Raw genomic sequence first — 17,127 nt, forward strand, 5'->3', positions numbered from 1 at the left:
CTTGGTTAAACCTGTTTGGAAGCTTCTCCTACTTATTTACTTTGAACACTTTCCAAAGGTAAAATAAATCAATAAATCTATTCAGCTGCACAGAAGATCCATGGGGGTAGGGGAAGTGGAGCTGCAGAAAATACATGCATAACTCAAAAAAGGATCTTGAATACTAAATATTTTTTTACAATCACATCACACATCTTTTTAGGGTCAGCATCACAGACATGCTATTATCAGTGTTGGACTGATAATATTAAAATGAAGGGGGAAAAGAAGGCAAAAAGAGTTTAGGAAAAACAGAACAGGACAGCTCAAAAACCAAAAAGAATATCTTTGAATCTTTGGGACAAGTGACATCTTTCATGAAACAATATACACTGTAAATATTTTTTTGATATATTTAACTTTGCCAGTGTATAACATAGGGATGTGATTTAAATTATGCTCATTCTAGATACCCAAGATTTTTATCCAGATTAAAATAAATCCCAAATCCTGTTTATCCAGTCCATGCATAATTATGTGGAACTGTTTTTATAAAAAATAGATTATGCAATGAAACATAATCAAAGAGATGTAGAAATGAAGCAGAGGGGAACAAAAGAATGATGGTCTCAGCATATTTCACCAGCAGATCTTTAAATCTTTAAAGCTAATGTTAAGTTCAGCTGTTTCAAATGAATGTTATTATCTTCTGTGTTTCAAGTTAGAGTGTAGGAATTTGTTTAGGAAATCGAGTCTATTTAGTCTTTGTGCATTATTATTCCTGGCTTGTTTTTTTTCCCTAACCCACTATTCCTGAGTTCTTAAGTATATTATTGATCATAATTAAAAGCATCTTTTGAAACACATTCTTTACTATTATTTTTATATATATATATATGAGTATTTTGTGTATTTACATTGGGTTTACATATATATATATAAAACGTAAATTATTCATGCACTTTCTATTTCAAAGGAGGAGGAGTTTTTGAATTTCATTCAGTTTTCAGTCATGAATTGAAAAAGAAAGACATTGTATCGAATTCTGCCTTCAGATACTTGCAAAAAAACTCCCAGTAAATAATATCAGGAGTCAAACACATTTGCATGAGGACAGTGTTAGCCCTTTAGTGTGTAAATGCAAATATTTCATGCAAAATTAATTATCACATGCAAGTTCATATCATATGCACATGGCTTATAGCCAAGAAAACCTTATTGGTGCTTTTGCTAACATGCATATATGGCTTGAACTAAGAGCATTCACGCAAAGGAAAATGCAGAATGATCAGCATGGCAACTTGGTCGGAGTGATGTTCCTACAGAGCCACTATCTAATGCAAACCAGTACGACCTTTTTGGGCAGAGAAGCATTATTTGAGTTGTGGGGTAAAACAGTGTTTAATAAATGTGGTTAGGTTAGCATTTCTTAATGCCTCATTTTTAGTGACCATTTTGCCCCACATCTGATTCTCTGATTATTTCCCTCTGCTATCTACCCCTTTATCATGCAAAAACTTACAATTAAAATTAGAAAGCATCGAACAAGCTCTAAACTCAACAGATAACATGGATATTCTCCACACTATATACTGGAATTAAATTTTATATAAATACCTCCTGCTCTTACCAGTGGGTGGTGTTATTCCATGTATTTAGGTATGAAGCAGACAGGAAAGAGATAAATCTTTCATAAGTACAACAAAGATCACACATTTCTTACATTATCCTTGCACTAAATGTAATAAACTTACTTAAGAAAATTAAGTGACTGCCATAAAAATTTAGGGATAGAATTGTGCAGAATGCAAAATAAAATATAATGAAACAAGATACTAAACTTGCTTTTTTTTCACATTTTATTTCAAACAAAGCCTTCATATTCGTCATATTCATACTGCAGAATATGGCCTGTTTAATCCATTTAGTTAGTATTTTACATTAATGAAAAATCCAAGACTAATTCCAGTACACCAGTTCTTGCATTATGAAAAGTTTAACCTGACAACATACAGTTTTAGTTACTATTTCATGTGAAACAGATGTTCTAAGTAAATCCATTGGTAGTGAATTAGTTAATGCATACATGATTTTGTAATATCTTCAGAAATAATACAGTGAGCTAATTTAGGCTTAGGCTGTACCCACCTGCAGCTTGAAGGCCTGATCCTGCAAGGTGCTGAGTACCCTTCAGTCCCATTTCCATCAGAGGGAACTAGAGCCATTCAGTGCCATGCAGGATGAAGCTACTGATGCTGCCTTCCACTGCATTAATCCCCAGCAGAGGTTTCTATAAGTATACTTGGACTGTGTGGGGCAAAATATTCCTCTGGAGTGGACACTCATGGAAGTGGGAGGTGAAGCCAAATATATTTAATTTGTTCTCTTACTTTTAAGATCTGCTTTACTTAATGGTAACCATATAGTCAAGCGGTCAGTGATTCAGCTTTATAAAAGCCTGTAATCAATACCATTGTTTCTGGTTACTTCATAAAAGGGTATCACTCTGACAGTTATTCACACACATGGAAGCTGTTTAAATTTATGTCAAAAATTTGGAGGGTGATTTCTAGTTGAATTGTTACCAAAATGTATAGATTTTCTTGTTCTTGAAATTTTTGTGGAGGGTGCTGTAAAGTCTAATCCATAACTCAGAGCAGCTCTGGGAAGCATCCCTTTAGAGCTAGAGAATCACAGATCCTTAAGATGCACAGAGCTCAGTGTCTTCAAACAAACCTATGTCAACTTTTTCAGGAAAAACAATGCTGTCTCCAGAAAGTAAGTCAGAAATATAGCTGCCTGCTTTTCCTCATTAGCAGATAGGTATTTCTTTTTAGCTGGACACAAAATGTATTTTTCTATAAGGAGTGTTTACATGTTTTTTTAATCAAGAACAGAAAAAATGAGTGTAATACCCTGCCATTTCCTAGAAATTAGATTGTAATTGATGGATCACTAAATGGTTAGTAGTACTGTGTTGACTTTCAGTGAAGAATTAAGTGGTTGTGAATGCAAGTGAAATACTATTCAGACTATTATATGATTATAATATTTCACTCTGAAAAAAACAGCTAATCCACCTGCCTGCTCCTCTTTTCCACCCACCTCCAATATACTTGTTCTAGATTACATGAAAGGATTCTGAAAAATAATTGATCTCCACAGGTTTTACCAAAGAGTCACTCTGTAGGTACCAAGCAAGGTACTCTTACTGATACTGGAGGTGGAAAATAAGGCCAAAGAAGAAACAAAATTCTGGAACAGCTACATCTGAAATAAGTACCATTTTTTTTCCTTGTCTTAACCTTATAATAGTCAACAGCAGTTCTACAGCTTTCCTATGCACAGTGACTGCTCAGATTTCTGACATAGCTTGTAATAATGCAGGCAATTTGGATGCCAAACTCGTAATGGCTTGGTTTATATCCACCTTCTTAAGCCTGTACTTTTACAGCTCATGAATAATGAAGACTTGCAATCTCTTTCTAGATTCTCATGCATTTGTGCCTGAAAAATGAACAACATACCATGTTCATGTCAATGCCATTGGTGTATGTCCATGCATGCTGGAAGTACTCCTCAAGGCGCTGCCGCAGCGGGTTGGGGATTTGGTGGAAGCGTATGAACTCCTTTACTCGCAGCATCTGCATGTGATACCGTGCAGTTCCCGAGTAGAGTCGTTGGATTATTGCAGATACATTTCCAAAGATGCTAGCATACATTAATGCTGGATTAAATAGAAACAAAACTTATTTAAGTCATGTAATTGGGTTTTGCAGATGATGGAACAGTTCTTATAATGCATTTTGTATGTAAAACAGCTCACATGAGACTAGTAATGTTTTTAGAGATACAGAATTGATTTACCTGAAGCTTTTTTATTGATTTGATTGTATCAGTACCAACTCAGTTAGCAGATGAGGCTTAAATATTAAATTTTACTGAAGTTGGTAATATTGATCTTTGGAGATTTGTAGTCCTGAATTTAATGTTGTAAGTTAGGTTCATCTAATTTTACGGACCTCAGTGTGACTAAGAACGAGGAACTAAGGTTAAGAACAAGTTAAGAATTAAAGAGCAGAGTTAAGAAGATATGCTTAGATTTATAGGTTCAGGATTTAAATCAACAAGGAAAATATAATTATGATTATCAGAAAATGATGGGCTATAGTTTCCTAAATCCACTCAAAACTCAGCTTCCTACAGGATTTGCTTTTAGGCACTGATATACACCATAAAACTTCTGACAGTTTAGATAACAGATTTCAAGTATCTGAGCAAATTGACTATTTCCTGACCCTGCATGGGTCACAACATATTTTTTTCATGTAACATTGTTGTCCCTGTGAATTTGCCCTTCCACCTGCATCTTATTAGCTTAGACTGTTAATTCATTTGTACAAAATATGAGAAAAAATAAAAAAAATTAATACAGTAAAACTTACAGCCAATCAGCATGACACAGATGGAAAAGATTTTCTCTGAGTTGGTGTTTGGAGACACATTTCCAAATCCTACACTTGTCAGACTGCTGAAGGTAAAATAAAGTGCTGTAACGTATTTGTCCTTGATGGATGGTCCAGAGCTTGCATCACTCTTATTGTAACGCTTTCCTAATTGTTCTCCTAACGAATCCAACCAGCCAATCTTGTGATCCAGGTAAGGTCTTTCTACATTTCCAATGGCATACCAAATGCAAGCAAGCCAGTGTGCAATTAGAGCAAATATGCACATGAGGAGCATCAGAACTGCAGCACCATATTCTGAATATCTATCCAGTTTCCGTGCTACCCTCACCAAACGCAGCAGTCTAGCTGTCTTCAGGAGACCTATTAATGTTGTTGTCTGTAGAAATAAAATAGAAATAGAAATTAATTTTCTGCATTGGCAAATGTACTTTCATGGATAGACTGCAATGTTTCATGAATAGTCTGCATGAACAAAGCAGTGCAAATTCCATTAGTTTGGAGAATCACCAAAAGCAGGAGATGAAACCATTTGGATGTAATCTTATTTTCTTTAAACTATCAATTGTATTATAAAAGCAGTGAAGAAATCAAATAAAATGCACAATTCAAATTAAAATATATTGAAGTTGTCATTATCTGCTGAGTACTCTTTAAATTTGAATATTATTCTTGATCTGTACTCTTCAATCTAGACTAAGGGATTTAAATGATCCATTAGATCAAGACTGTTGGGACACTAGTCCCAAGACTGTTGGGCTCTATTTGATCCTAACTTAGAGACTTGTTGCAATTCTATGGCCCACATGTTATAGAAGAGTTAAGGAACAGGGTGCAGATACAGCAAAGAGCAAGTATCTATAAATGATGAAAAAAAAAGAAAAGTAATCTATATACCAGGAATATTTTCCGAGCTTTCTAATGCAGAGCTGCACTATGAGTCAAGTCTCTAAGATTCTGAGCTTGTAAACGTAATCTAAGGTTTACTAATGTAACTTTACAATTTTCATTCATGAATTTGTTTTCATACTTGTTATTTCCTTGTAAAAGAGATGGTAAGTAGTGACTAATCACTTTCAAAAAGAATTCAGCTACCTTTTCCCCTCCATTAAATCTGAACATATGTTAAACTGTTCAGTAAATGCCAAGACTGAATAAGGTTTTAATAAGTTTTTTCTTAAGATTTTTTTTAAAGCATGCTTGTAGATTATATAACACTTAACTGGAACATAAATTTTCTGAACCTGACAAACCACTCTGATGGTAGTATGTATCATGATGAAGCTTTATTTCAAAAAGCACAAGAGTAGTTTTTATGTTTTATTGACGAAACATAAACATTTTATTATCATGTATAAACATTTTATTTATCATATTTCTGAGTAAAATCCCAAAGTCCTTGGAACAAAAAAAACCCAACCAAACAAAAAACCTTTCTTGGCTGTACTGGTTAATGAACCACTCAAAACATTGTTCATAATAGATCAGAAGGTAGATCGCAAATCCAAAATTTGTCAACAGTATTCCACCCCATTTTTATGATAAGATGTCCTAATATTACACAACTTCAGTGTCAATCCTATGCTCAGGTGCTACATCAGTGAAACTCTGGATTATGCTGGAGTGTATAAGATAAGCAAAGTCCATTTCTCCAGGGTGAAATCAGCATGAGTGAGACTAGATAAACTTTAAGCCACCAAGAAACTAATCCTGAGTTTGAATTTTCCTTAGCACAGTGAAGAGCCTTTGACATTAAAATACAGCTAGCAGTAGACAAGGAAAGCATGATCAGTAGGTTTAGGTGTACCTTTATGAGCGGTCCACTTCTCAGTATAGTTTTAACCTTTACACTGTAACAGTCCACCTCCCATTTGCCACTTGGTGAGGACCAAGTTCTTGGTGTCAAAACTATGCCTAATATAAAGTAATTTCCTGGGTGTGTTGGAATGCTTTGCTCAGCATGGTACCCAAGGAGTCAGAGGTCCTACTCGGTCAATTTTCCACCTTTTACCATGATTCCCACAATTATTCTGTGCAAATACCAATCTGAATAGATGCTACTTGTTCTTTTTTGGGCCAGGATAGAACTACTTTTCTTTCTTGTAATTTTACTTTCAGCGAAGTGCCTTCTAAGTAGCTGCACTTGGTGAAATTAATGACATGTTTTTCACTCAGTACCTGCTTCTAGGATTGATAAGACACAGTGTTTATAGTTACTGCTAGAGAGTGATATGCAGAACCAAGGCCACTGCTTTCTTCTGAGAAACATCTTAAGCTCCAGAAAGCTTTTCTCTGAATGGCTTGCTGCTCTGTTTTCAGAGTATCTAGCATTATTAGCTGGACTACTGAATACCCACATAAGATTTTTTTTCATTAACAACATTTACTGTCAGCCAGAAGTACATAGGAATCTCATAGCTACTGAAACTATAAATCCAGATTTGTACAAGATGTGTTAAGGATAATTACCCCCCACGATAGTATATTCAGTGCAGACAGCATTTCAGTTCTGCAAGGCACTTAACTGTTTGCCTAAACTGTAGTTCATTAGAATCATAGCATATATTTAAGTACTTTCAGAGTTAAAAATACCTACGGGACATTAAAGAAGTCTTCTTTAATCAGTAAAATAGATTAAAAAGATGAAGGTCTTTAGGTAATAACCATTTTACATAGATTTTGCCATAACAGACATTCCATCACCTCAGATTTACTTTTTCATTATAAATACACAAAATTATAGAGAAAAGTAAAAAAGATCAGCTCACATTTCTCCACTGCACTATTTTTATAATCCAGTCTGCCAACTTAAAATTTTGTTGACCAGTATTGCCAACTTAATTTTGATACTTTTGCCTGGCTTGGTTATTTTGTTAATTAGCCTTTTAAAATGCCTTTTGACTTTTTCTAGCAATTGTTCAGGAGGGAGACATAGATTAAAAGTGCATTGGCTTTTTATCTTTTTACTTCAGTAATAGCACAGAAAAAAATAATACATCATGCCTAGTATGTTTTTTTCATGCCTACATGGTTCTTCCCACAAGCTAAGTAACCACACATAAACTGTCTTTAGTTGTTTTGGAATAATCATTGAGTTCTAATAAAAAGCTTGATGAAGTTTAAAGTTCATCAATTAATTTCTGACTGGGGGAAAACATGCCCTTCTAAAAAGAGGAGTTCATGGGATACTACATTTTCTAAGCTCAGGTCACTGAACTGATTTTTCAAAATTCTTATATACAATACAAGGAGGTATCCTTAACTCTGATTAGGTTTTTTTCTTAATAATGAGATTAGTTTATACCCTCAGTTTCACAAGTGTGATGCTGAAATGACCACAGCAGGGTTCTGTTTTGATGGGCAGCAATTGATTACTTCATGACTTGAAAGAGGGGGCACCAGTCTATCTGATTGCAGAGGGTATGATTCAGAAGTTGCTATTGTATCAAACAAGAGGCAGCTGGTTTCACCTAATTAATTTGCATAAATGGTATTCAACCTGTGCAAAAAAGTAATTTACAACTCATTATTTTCTTACCAGAATCCTTAGGTTTCCTCTAGATTATTAATTTTTTTTCTTCATAAAACCCATTATTATTAATGTATAAGTGCATAATGGTATTTTTTAAACTAAATAACCTACTGAAGTGTGCAAGTAGCTCAAGATGTCTCTTCCAATGTGCATTAATGTACACTGGCTTATACTGTACTTCATCTCCTAGGGTCCTTTACAGCTTCCAGGTGTTGTTAAGTCCTCAGTTTCTCAATAATTTCCTGTCACCTACATTTTCTCTTAAAATTTTCACCAATTTTCTACCTTTTTTTTAGCCTGTACAAAACATGAGTACTATAGAGTCAAGCATAGTTGACCCTTTTCGTTGTCTTGGGAAAATCTCCAGTACATGCCAGAATTTGGCCTTTCAGTCTATGCTCCATTACCTTAATAGCCTCTTCTGAGCACTGTGACAGTGTTGAAGATCTTTGTGCTGTATGCATCATGACACTGACAATGTTGGTACAAACAGCGATTAAACAAAAATATTTCAACTAAACAAAATTTCTCATTTATAGCAGGGCAATGGTACTTAAACTGCCATTGATAAAGAACTGCCAAAAGCATCTATAAATAACTGCCTGCTCAAGGAGTGCTGGGGTTCAGATTAGTTTTATCTTGAAAACCAGTCAAGAGAGGAAAAAGTTGATACTACATGCTTCTCTGACACTAGCCAGCCACCTAAATAATTTCCACAGAATCTACCCTAATTCTGCACCATCCTCTACTGTACTCAGTCTACAGAGTTGCTAATGCAAAGGCAGACTGCCTGTATGATCAGCTCTGCAGTCTTCAGTGAAAAAGACTTGAAATTCATTGAAATAGACTTTCCAAGGAAATTACTAGACTAAGAACAGGAAACTATATTACCCTCCTCCTGAGAAGTTTTTGGAGATTGATTTTCAAATACATCTTTATTTGGAGGAGGGTAATGTACTGATTCTATCAGTGCAGATGCAGTCAGGGCTACTAGGTTCAATCTCTAATTCTAGAAATGTGTGAACCTTTCAGTTTGCTTTAACAGACACACTGTGTAATGGAGAGAAGACATAAAAACTTAGAGAAGAGCAAGAGCACTTTGGCTTGTATGTCTTCATTTTAGCCAAAACTCATCTATTGCATTGATTTACTGCTATGAACAGTAGACGCATCCACTCATATTTTGTGGTCATGCTGGATATATTTTCATGATGAATTTTTATTTTTATTTAAATTCAAAAAAGCAAAAGCCTTCATGGTTTTCTGCATAGTTCAGCTGAGAGTTTTATCTGACCTCAATTTACTATAATTATGAAAAATTGCTTGCTGAAGATGTTACCATCACTTGTTTGCATGTTTTATTGCAGTAGGTTCTAGACAAAAGAGAAGAAACCCTGGTTACCTATACATACATCTGGTCTTTCCCCACAATGGACCTGTCTTTGAAGTGAGAAACTGAGCAATATGTTAAAAAGTGCATTACTTTAAAAGTATATATCCAAAAATATATTGTGATTTTAAGCTGCATTCCACTTGAAAGTGCACATCGTCTATGTGTGTTTTTTAAGGAGCTATGACACTGCAATCATTATTCATTTAAATTCCAACCCAGGCTTTTCAGATAAGCAGAATAATTTAAATAAACTACCAAAAGAATAGAAACTAAGAAGTCAATCTAATAGTTTTCCTAAGTATCAGGGATGTCACTTAACATTTAAAACACACAAAAAATAGACAATAGTTTACCATAGCTATAATAATTTTGTGTTGAGACTGCTTAAACAAAACAAAATATTTGGAATTATATTCATTTTTTTTAGAAATTGGAAACTTAACTGTCTTACTCTGTTGCTTTCCTATGGCTGGAAAAGCATGGCTCAAATGAAAGCATTCAGATAGTACCACATGTGGTATTTGGATTATTATTGCCTGCCCTTTCTTGACTTGGTTTGATATCAAGGTGTTTTAAAGCTGGGCGAGCACACATGGAGCTATCTTTGGAGCTTATGTTGTTTAATAAAAAGGCTGCTCAATACAATTGTTCATAGGGGTTCTTATTTGAACAATCTCCAGATAACAAAAAAGAGCCATTTCATAAAAAGGGATAACCCTTATGACTGAAATTCTATTAAATAAAAAAAAATACTCCATTCTAACAGCTTTATATTTGCTTCTTGATAAACTATCAAATAGGGACCATTGGGGAAATATTTTCACTAGCAATCTAGGAGTCAAAACTGCAACAAATAGCAGCTTAGAAAATGTGATTGACATATTCAGTACCATGAATGAGAGTGAGAAGTCACAATTGTATGCTGAACTGGTCATAATCTTTATAGTTTCATTGCTGTAAACAGAGTTTTTACAGGTAATGAAGCTGTTCAATTACTACATTTCAAGAGAGTAAGGAATTAATTTACTTAGATCTGCTATACTGGAAAAGTAATTACATGGTCCAATAATTTCTGTTTCAGGTTCCACATTTTTGTATTTATGTACTCACCTGCCAGAATCCACTTATTTGCTAGTACTGTGTAACATTATCTTATGTTAAAGTTATCCCTTTGGCACCTGGCACTTTACTTTTAAAGATGTCTGTAACAGGGGAGGCGTGGAAGAATGATGTTCAGGGTCAGTTCCAAAGAGCACTCCTTAAATGAACTTTGGAACTGGTCCCTGTTGTAATTCTTTGGCAGTGATGAGTGCTCAGAAAGGTATGACCACGTCTGAAAGAGAATTATCTGGCCTAAGTCAGAAGTAGTGCCATTATCAAGATGTTTGTCTTTCATGTGTCTATGCTATCAAAACTGAACAACAACAACAACAACAAAAAAAAATCTGCAGAAAGATGGACCTATGACAGATAATGAATGCAAAAGGGGAGCAAAGTGTCTCTTGAATCTCTGAGCATTTTAGTCTCCTGAATAGAACAGTTTTCTCTTGGTAAAAGAACCATTACCTCTTTCCCTCTGTCTTTTCTGTTACTGCCTATCTTATTGCATGCCTTTAACAATATTCCCTTCTACTACTTGCTGTTGCCAAAGTATTTCGTCAAATTCCTCATTTACCTTGAGTGTGATGCTTATGTTCAAATTAGTGAGAATATCATTATTGATTAGGAACATTACTATTGATTCCAGTGACTGTAGAATTAGACCACATTATTATAATGAGTTTTCAGAAATACAGGAGACAAAGATACATTTTCTTTATATAAAAGTTAAGAAAATGATTTTAAAAAAATAATGACTGATATTTATTCTAATTCTGTAATTTTTAAGACTGCTCATAAAACTCTCAAATGTATGCATGTACACACCAGTTATTTTATACTGACACTTCAAGGCACAGAACAGAGTAACGGAATAATTTTGGTTGGAAAAGACCTTTAAGATCATCAGATCAAGCTGTACTTAAGCTTACATGTAATTTGTGAGGATACATAAGGTATGCTCAGGATTATGAACAGGCTTCTGGGGTTGATACAAAATATAAATTTGTCACAGCAAACTACTTTAAGAAAAATTAATTCATTTTAAAATGATAATGTTTTAGCATTCTCTGTGACATGGAGGCATAGAGTCCAACTAGTAATATTTCATGCTAAAGGTTGCTGGATAATTTCTAGTTTTTCACCTGTCCCAATTATTAAGAAACACATGTGGCTGACTAAACTCCCTTCTGTAAATATGTGTAAAACTAACTTTAATAAATTAATCTCTGTCCTTTGAAAAGTGAATATATATTTTGATTGGTTTGCTGCATTTTTTTTTCATTTTTTTTTCAACTGCTGTGTTTTATGCATCACACAAACCCCCAAATCTCTAGTTGTCAGAGCACTTTTCATAAAAAACCCCGATACTATACCTTTAGCCATTCTTAAATTAAATAAAATTCTTTGGCAGGAGGCAGAACTGGGTCTGACATCCAGAACAAAGCATATGTTTTATATACCTTTAGGCAATTTTTGGATGCATATATTGAACATTTTTTTAACCTATTGTACAGATAGTGATGACATTAGTAATGTCTGGCAAATTTAAATCTTTTTTTCCTTTTCTTTTGGTAGTCCAAATTCTTGACAAAATAGACAACAGCCCAATCTTTTTATTAAATATTGTAGTTTTCACTAAAACTAATCTTTTTTACTCTGAGTAAACAACTGATCTAAAGATGTTGGATGGAGAAATTTTATGTTAATGCTTTAACGCCAACACAACACATGTACATTATGAGCAGTTTTTTCAAAGCAAGCAGCAAATCAAATGAGCAGCTCTTAAATAAAGGCATTTGAACAAATCCCTCATATATGATATATTTATTTCATTATTTGTAAATATGGTATAAAATATGGTATAATTGAAAAATATTACCTGAATCATTCAACTTGTTCTTCTGTCAATGAAAGCTATTATTCTACATTCTTCTACTAAGGAAGATTTAATTTTAGTTTATCTTTAAAAGATGGGATGGAACTACTAACCAGCCTATTAACTGACAAGCAAAAAATATATTAGGATATACAGATTATTGTAGTACAGTCAAAATCAAAATTTAAGATTTCATACTCATTTAAGCTTACCTCTTCAGAGCCAGAGCCAAAAATCAGCAGGTCAAAAGGTATTGCAGCAACCATGTCAATTAGGAACCAGCCTTTGAAGTAATGAATTGCTATTTTTGCTGGATCACTTACCACTTCTTCATTCTGGTTTACATATGTTGTTCTGAAGTTAATTAGAATGTCAATGATAAACATAATATCCACAATTAAGTCTACAACATTCAGTGGGCTGCAAGAATATCCACATTCTCTCCTCTTCCGTTCCTCACTATCATTCAGCAGGAAGGCAGCAGAGTAAGGGGTGAATATGGCAGTGTATATTACCAGCAACAAAATGAGCCAGTCCCACACAGCTTTAAAAGGACTATAGTGCAATATAGTAAACTTGTTGATGCGAGGTGTCTGGAGTTTATATTCTGGTAGAACATCAGCCCCTAAGGATAGAACCTAGAATAAGAAATATACCATGTCAGTAATCAGGCAGTGTAATTCCTAATTTCAGTACATCTCACAAAAAGTACTTTGTTTTAATTACTACTAGGCTTTAATTACTTGTTGTTTTAGAAAATTAACTTCTGTGAAATTTATGATCTCTGCAAGGTCTGATAAATTCATAGACTCATATACTAGAATAATAGAGTAGTCTAGGGTTGGAAGGGACCTTAAAGATTATCTAGTTCCAACACCCCGCATGGACAGGGACACCTCCTACTAGATCAGGTAGCTCCATGTCCTTCTTATACTGGGGACTCCAGAATTCATTGACAATTTTACACAGTAGTTTGATTCTTGAACCTTCTAGGAACCATTAAGTGGCATATCTGATTTACGAAATCCACATAATTAATTATGCCATCAAATTAATTTATATACCACGTAGTAACCTTGCCAGCTTGTTCCTGACCAATAAATAACAATTCTTGCAGTGATGTAGTGTTTTTCTCCCTAAGTATATTATTCACTACAAAAGAGCCTACATGAACTAGAAAATGTTTTGGCAAACAGAAATAAAAAAGATAGAGACAGATCTGTGAGTGTCCTTGACAGCTATTTCCGCTTTGCGTTTTGCACTGTGGAAACTTCCATGTATAGACAAATTTGGCTGAGCCTGTTCTATTACATCTAGAGGTGTAATAGGGTACCAAAAAGGGTACCAAAAAGTTAGTGTCTTTTGCTTCACATCTGCTTTTGTTGCTGCCTAAAGCTTGTTATCATTCCTTTACAAGTGTGGATTTTTTATCTGTTGGTGTTACCTAAGCTGGATTTCACTTTTATTTGGAAGGGATTATGTTTGTATGCACTGCTTGATTTGCTGGTTCTAGAAGCTGAAATGTTTGGTTTGTTGCAAAGAACAAGCATAGTGTGGGCACCAGATAAGATAAATTTCCTTTGGCTGCTCCTCCAGTCTGAGTAAACTCTGACATGAAGGAACAAAACCTTTAAGGATAAGAAGGTAAATTACGTTTTCGTCTCTATTCAGTGCTTGGCATAGTTACAGAAACTGTCAGCAATGATGTTAATTATTGCCTTCTGTGCTGCCAGTGCTCTCCAAATCTTATGGGACTAAGATCACCACTTCATTTTACACAGACCAATGAACAAACATCAGATGGTTAAAACCTTCAGTTTCTACGCATTTGAGCAAGTGGCATATTCATGAAATCGTATATCCTTTTTCCACCAGTTACTTCTATTTATTCCTTGTTCCCCTGCTAATTAAAAACAATGCTGTTGAGAAAATCAGACCTTTCAAAAGTAATTAAAATGGATAATTATACTTAAATGAAATGGCAACCGGAAGGAGAAATATCTTTTCAGCAACATTATCTGGTTTTATTACCTTTTTTTTTAAGTGGAATGTAGTTTGGGAATTTGAGATTTCAGCTCGTTCAAGACTGAGGAATTTCATGCTCCCCAAACACAGTTTTATAAGATTATAAGGGTCAGCACACTTGTTTCTGTTTAAATTTCTAACAGCAAGTGTTTTATAAACCCTATATACTAGCCTTAGTAATTTAGGTGGCACTTCTTACTCAGTGAAGTTCTGCTCTGAAAATGCATTGAGAACATGGGGGTTAATAATCAGATTAAACTGTATCTTCAAACAACCATTAAGCAGCATGCTGAGATGATGGTACAGGCTCTTCGTCTATTTTTTATATTATAACTAGGACTTGCACTTAACTAATGGTGCTAACATTTTTATGCATTTAATGCACACGAGCTGACCGCAAGCTGAAGCATAGGCATTCCTCGGTTTCTTAAGCAGTGTTAATACTTTCAGACTCCCACCTGATGAGTTGACAAGACTATTTTCTGTGTGTTCGAGGGCAGTGTGACTATATGTGGCAAGGGAGCTTTACTTATAAAATTTATGTCAGCGTTCTCTTGGTGGATATTCAAACAGTGGAAATGGATTAGACAAGAATGATATAGCTTACTCTGCATGTTTCTTGCAGTTGTTTGATAATACCAGCTTGTGTGAGTGACTTCAGAGCAACAGATTCTGTAAATTCCCCTGAAATCTTGTTCCTATTCTCATTTTGGTTACATTTATCACTAGCTTGGCTTATACTAAGTTAGGTGAAACTGAAATAGGTAAAACTGAAGGGTGTAAAAACCAAAACTCCAATAGGGCAAAATGAGGAAAGAGCAATATACAAATGAAACTAGCAGAAATAGACCCAAGTTCTTCATGTTAGTTTCCTGGGCACAAAAAGCAGGAGAGGCAGGAAGTGCGTCTCTGGTCCAAAGTCTCTGGACCTTGTAACATGACATGAAAAGAAAGCAAAACTTCCTTGCACCTTTCTAAGGAGACTATGATGCTGAATAGCAGAAGACATACTAGAGAAAATGGATTTTCTCTTGAAAAATTTTAGTGATATCGAACCTTGATAAAATGCTATCTTACACTGCTTTTGCTGGTGAAAGCAGGGATGTACTTATAACTGGTGTGTTTTCCAAGCAGTATTAGGTGGTAAACTTTATTTGATTTGATTTATAATGATTTGACTTATAATTTAAAATTTCAAACTTAAATGAATTGTTTTGTATCTTTCCTTTGCAGAAAGAACCCCGATCTAAAATTCAGCTCCTGTGTGTTTCTGTTTATCCCATTCACTACTAAATCAGTGATGCTGCAAGTTAGAAGACTCTTCATTCAAAGACAGTTTTTGACTCTGAGAATCTTGTTACAGGTGTTTCACATAGACAAGGCTTATGAATGTTTTGCTCTCTCTAGGTTCATGTATTCACTTTCTAAGTCATAAGTTCAAAGTGGCAGTTATTAGAGAAGAGCTGCAATGAGATACTCCCGAAAATATGAAATGAGATCAAAGTAGCTTTCATAAAGTAGCATATGTGATATAAAGTTTTAGACAGATTTATCTTTCCAAATTGTTTGGTGGCTTTTAGTTTCTCAAAGACAGTAGTTCACTGAGATGGAAAGGTAAGATATTTAAGAAAAATAAAAGTGCATTAGTGGCTGCTGTTCTGTTAAGTCGGGTAAATGAAGTGTATATACCAAGTGACAATTAATTATAAAAAAGGAAAAATATTCAGTAAGCCTTTACCACTTTAAACAGAGGTATATTTGTGGTGCTATGCTCTTTGGACAGTTCTGTCTATTTTCTCCTCAAGAAAATAAATCTTACATTTAACCTCTCTAATTTCTCTTTCATTTACCTAAGCTGAAAGTATCTTGCAACATCTGGTGGAGAATGCAGGCATAGACCTCAGTCTAGCCCCTGCTCAGACAAACCTCTCTTAAAGCATGGCGCTCCGTAGTCCAACAGGTGTTCCAGCAGAAGTGCACAGACAGTGCTCTGAGTCTGTTGCCTCAGGACTGGTTAGCCTGGCTCAGTGCTACTGCTACAGATTCAACTGACCTCTCTGCTGACTTGCTCAGGAGTGAGCTGAGCTTGTGTCTCAGGCCTCACCTTTTATTGGCCCCCCAATCCTGCTCATGTGCAGTGGGGGCCTGTCCTGATCAGGCACAGGTGGGCTTAACACAAGCTCATGCTCACTGCCTGGTAATTAGTGGCACCTGGTTGCCTCATTTCACTACAGGATAAGTGGAAAGCATTCATAGAAGCTGTTATGCAACAGCAATGAGTTATCATTCTTACTAATCTAAATTTAGTTGAATCTTTTTATTTTTAAGATTAACTCACACAAATATTTGTCATCTTCTTTTAATTTTGAATTTAAAACTTAATGAAGGCACTCGCAAGTTTATTTTTATTTCCTACATGAAAACACTTTAGTTTTGTTATCTATTATGCAAATTATACAGTTTCAAGAGTCTCTGAGAGACCCATGATGCTATGTACCCATGTATATTCATAAGTCTTATTCTGAGGCATTTTCAATCTAAATTTATTAAAGAATGCAAATGCATACAGTGAAAAAGTAAAGAATTAGAAACAAAGTAAAGAAGCATAATAGTGATTTAACAAATCACAACAGAAATAAAAAATGGTAAGCCATCTGATATGAATAGCACTGTGGATTTTTAAAGAAGTACTTCAAACCACTGCATGAAGGAAAGTGTTGGCTAGGGTCATTATATGTTGGTCCAAGCCTCTTCA

General features: G+C 34.8%; 1 protein-coding gene across 1 annotated transcript in view; it reads right to left on the bottom strand.

Moving 5' to 3' along the window:
• The window catches only part of KCNH7 (potassium voltage-gated channel subfamily H member 7), a 204,848-nt gene that overhangs the window by 29,737 nt on the left and 157,984 nt on the right, over nucleotides 1–17,127 (bottom strand). Inside the window, exons 7-9 of the mRNA XM_008495595.2 lie at nucleotides 12,560–12,985; nucleotides 4,425–4,824; nucleotides 3,507–3,706 (exon numbers count right to left, since the gene is read on the bottom strand). Of these exons, the coding sequence (XP_008493817.2) occupies nucleotides 3,507–3,706; nucleotides 4,425–4,824; nucleotides 12,560–12,985 (1,026 nt within the window). The remainder of the gene's footprint in view (nucleotides 1–3,506; nucleotides 3,707–4,424; nucleotides 4,825–12,559; nucleotides 12,986–17,127) is intronic.

Source organism: Calypte anna, chromosome 7 (assembly GCF_003957555.1).
Source record: "Calypte anna isolate BGI_N300 chromosome 7, bCalAnn1_v1.p, whole genome shotgun sequence".
NCBI classification, from domain to species: domain Eukaryota; kingdom Metazoa; phylum Chordata; class Aves; order Apodiformes; family Trochilidae; genus Calypte; species Calypte anna.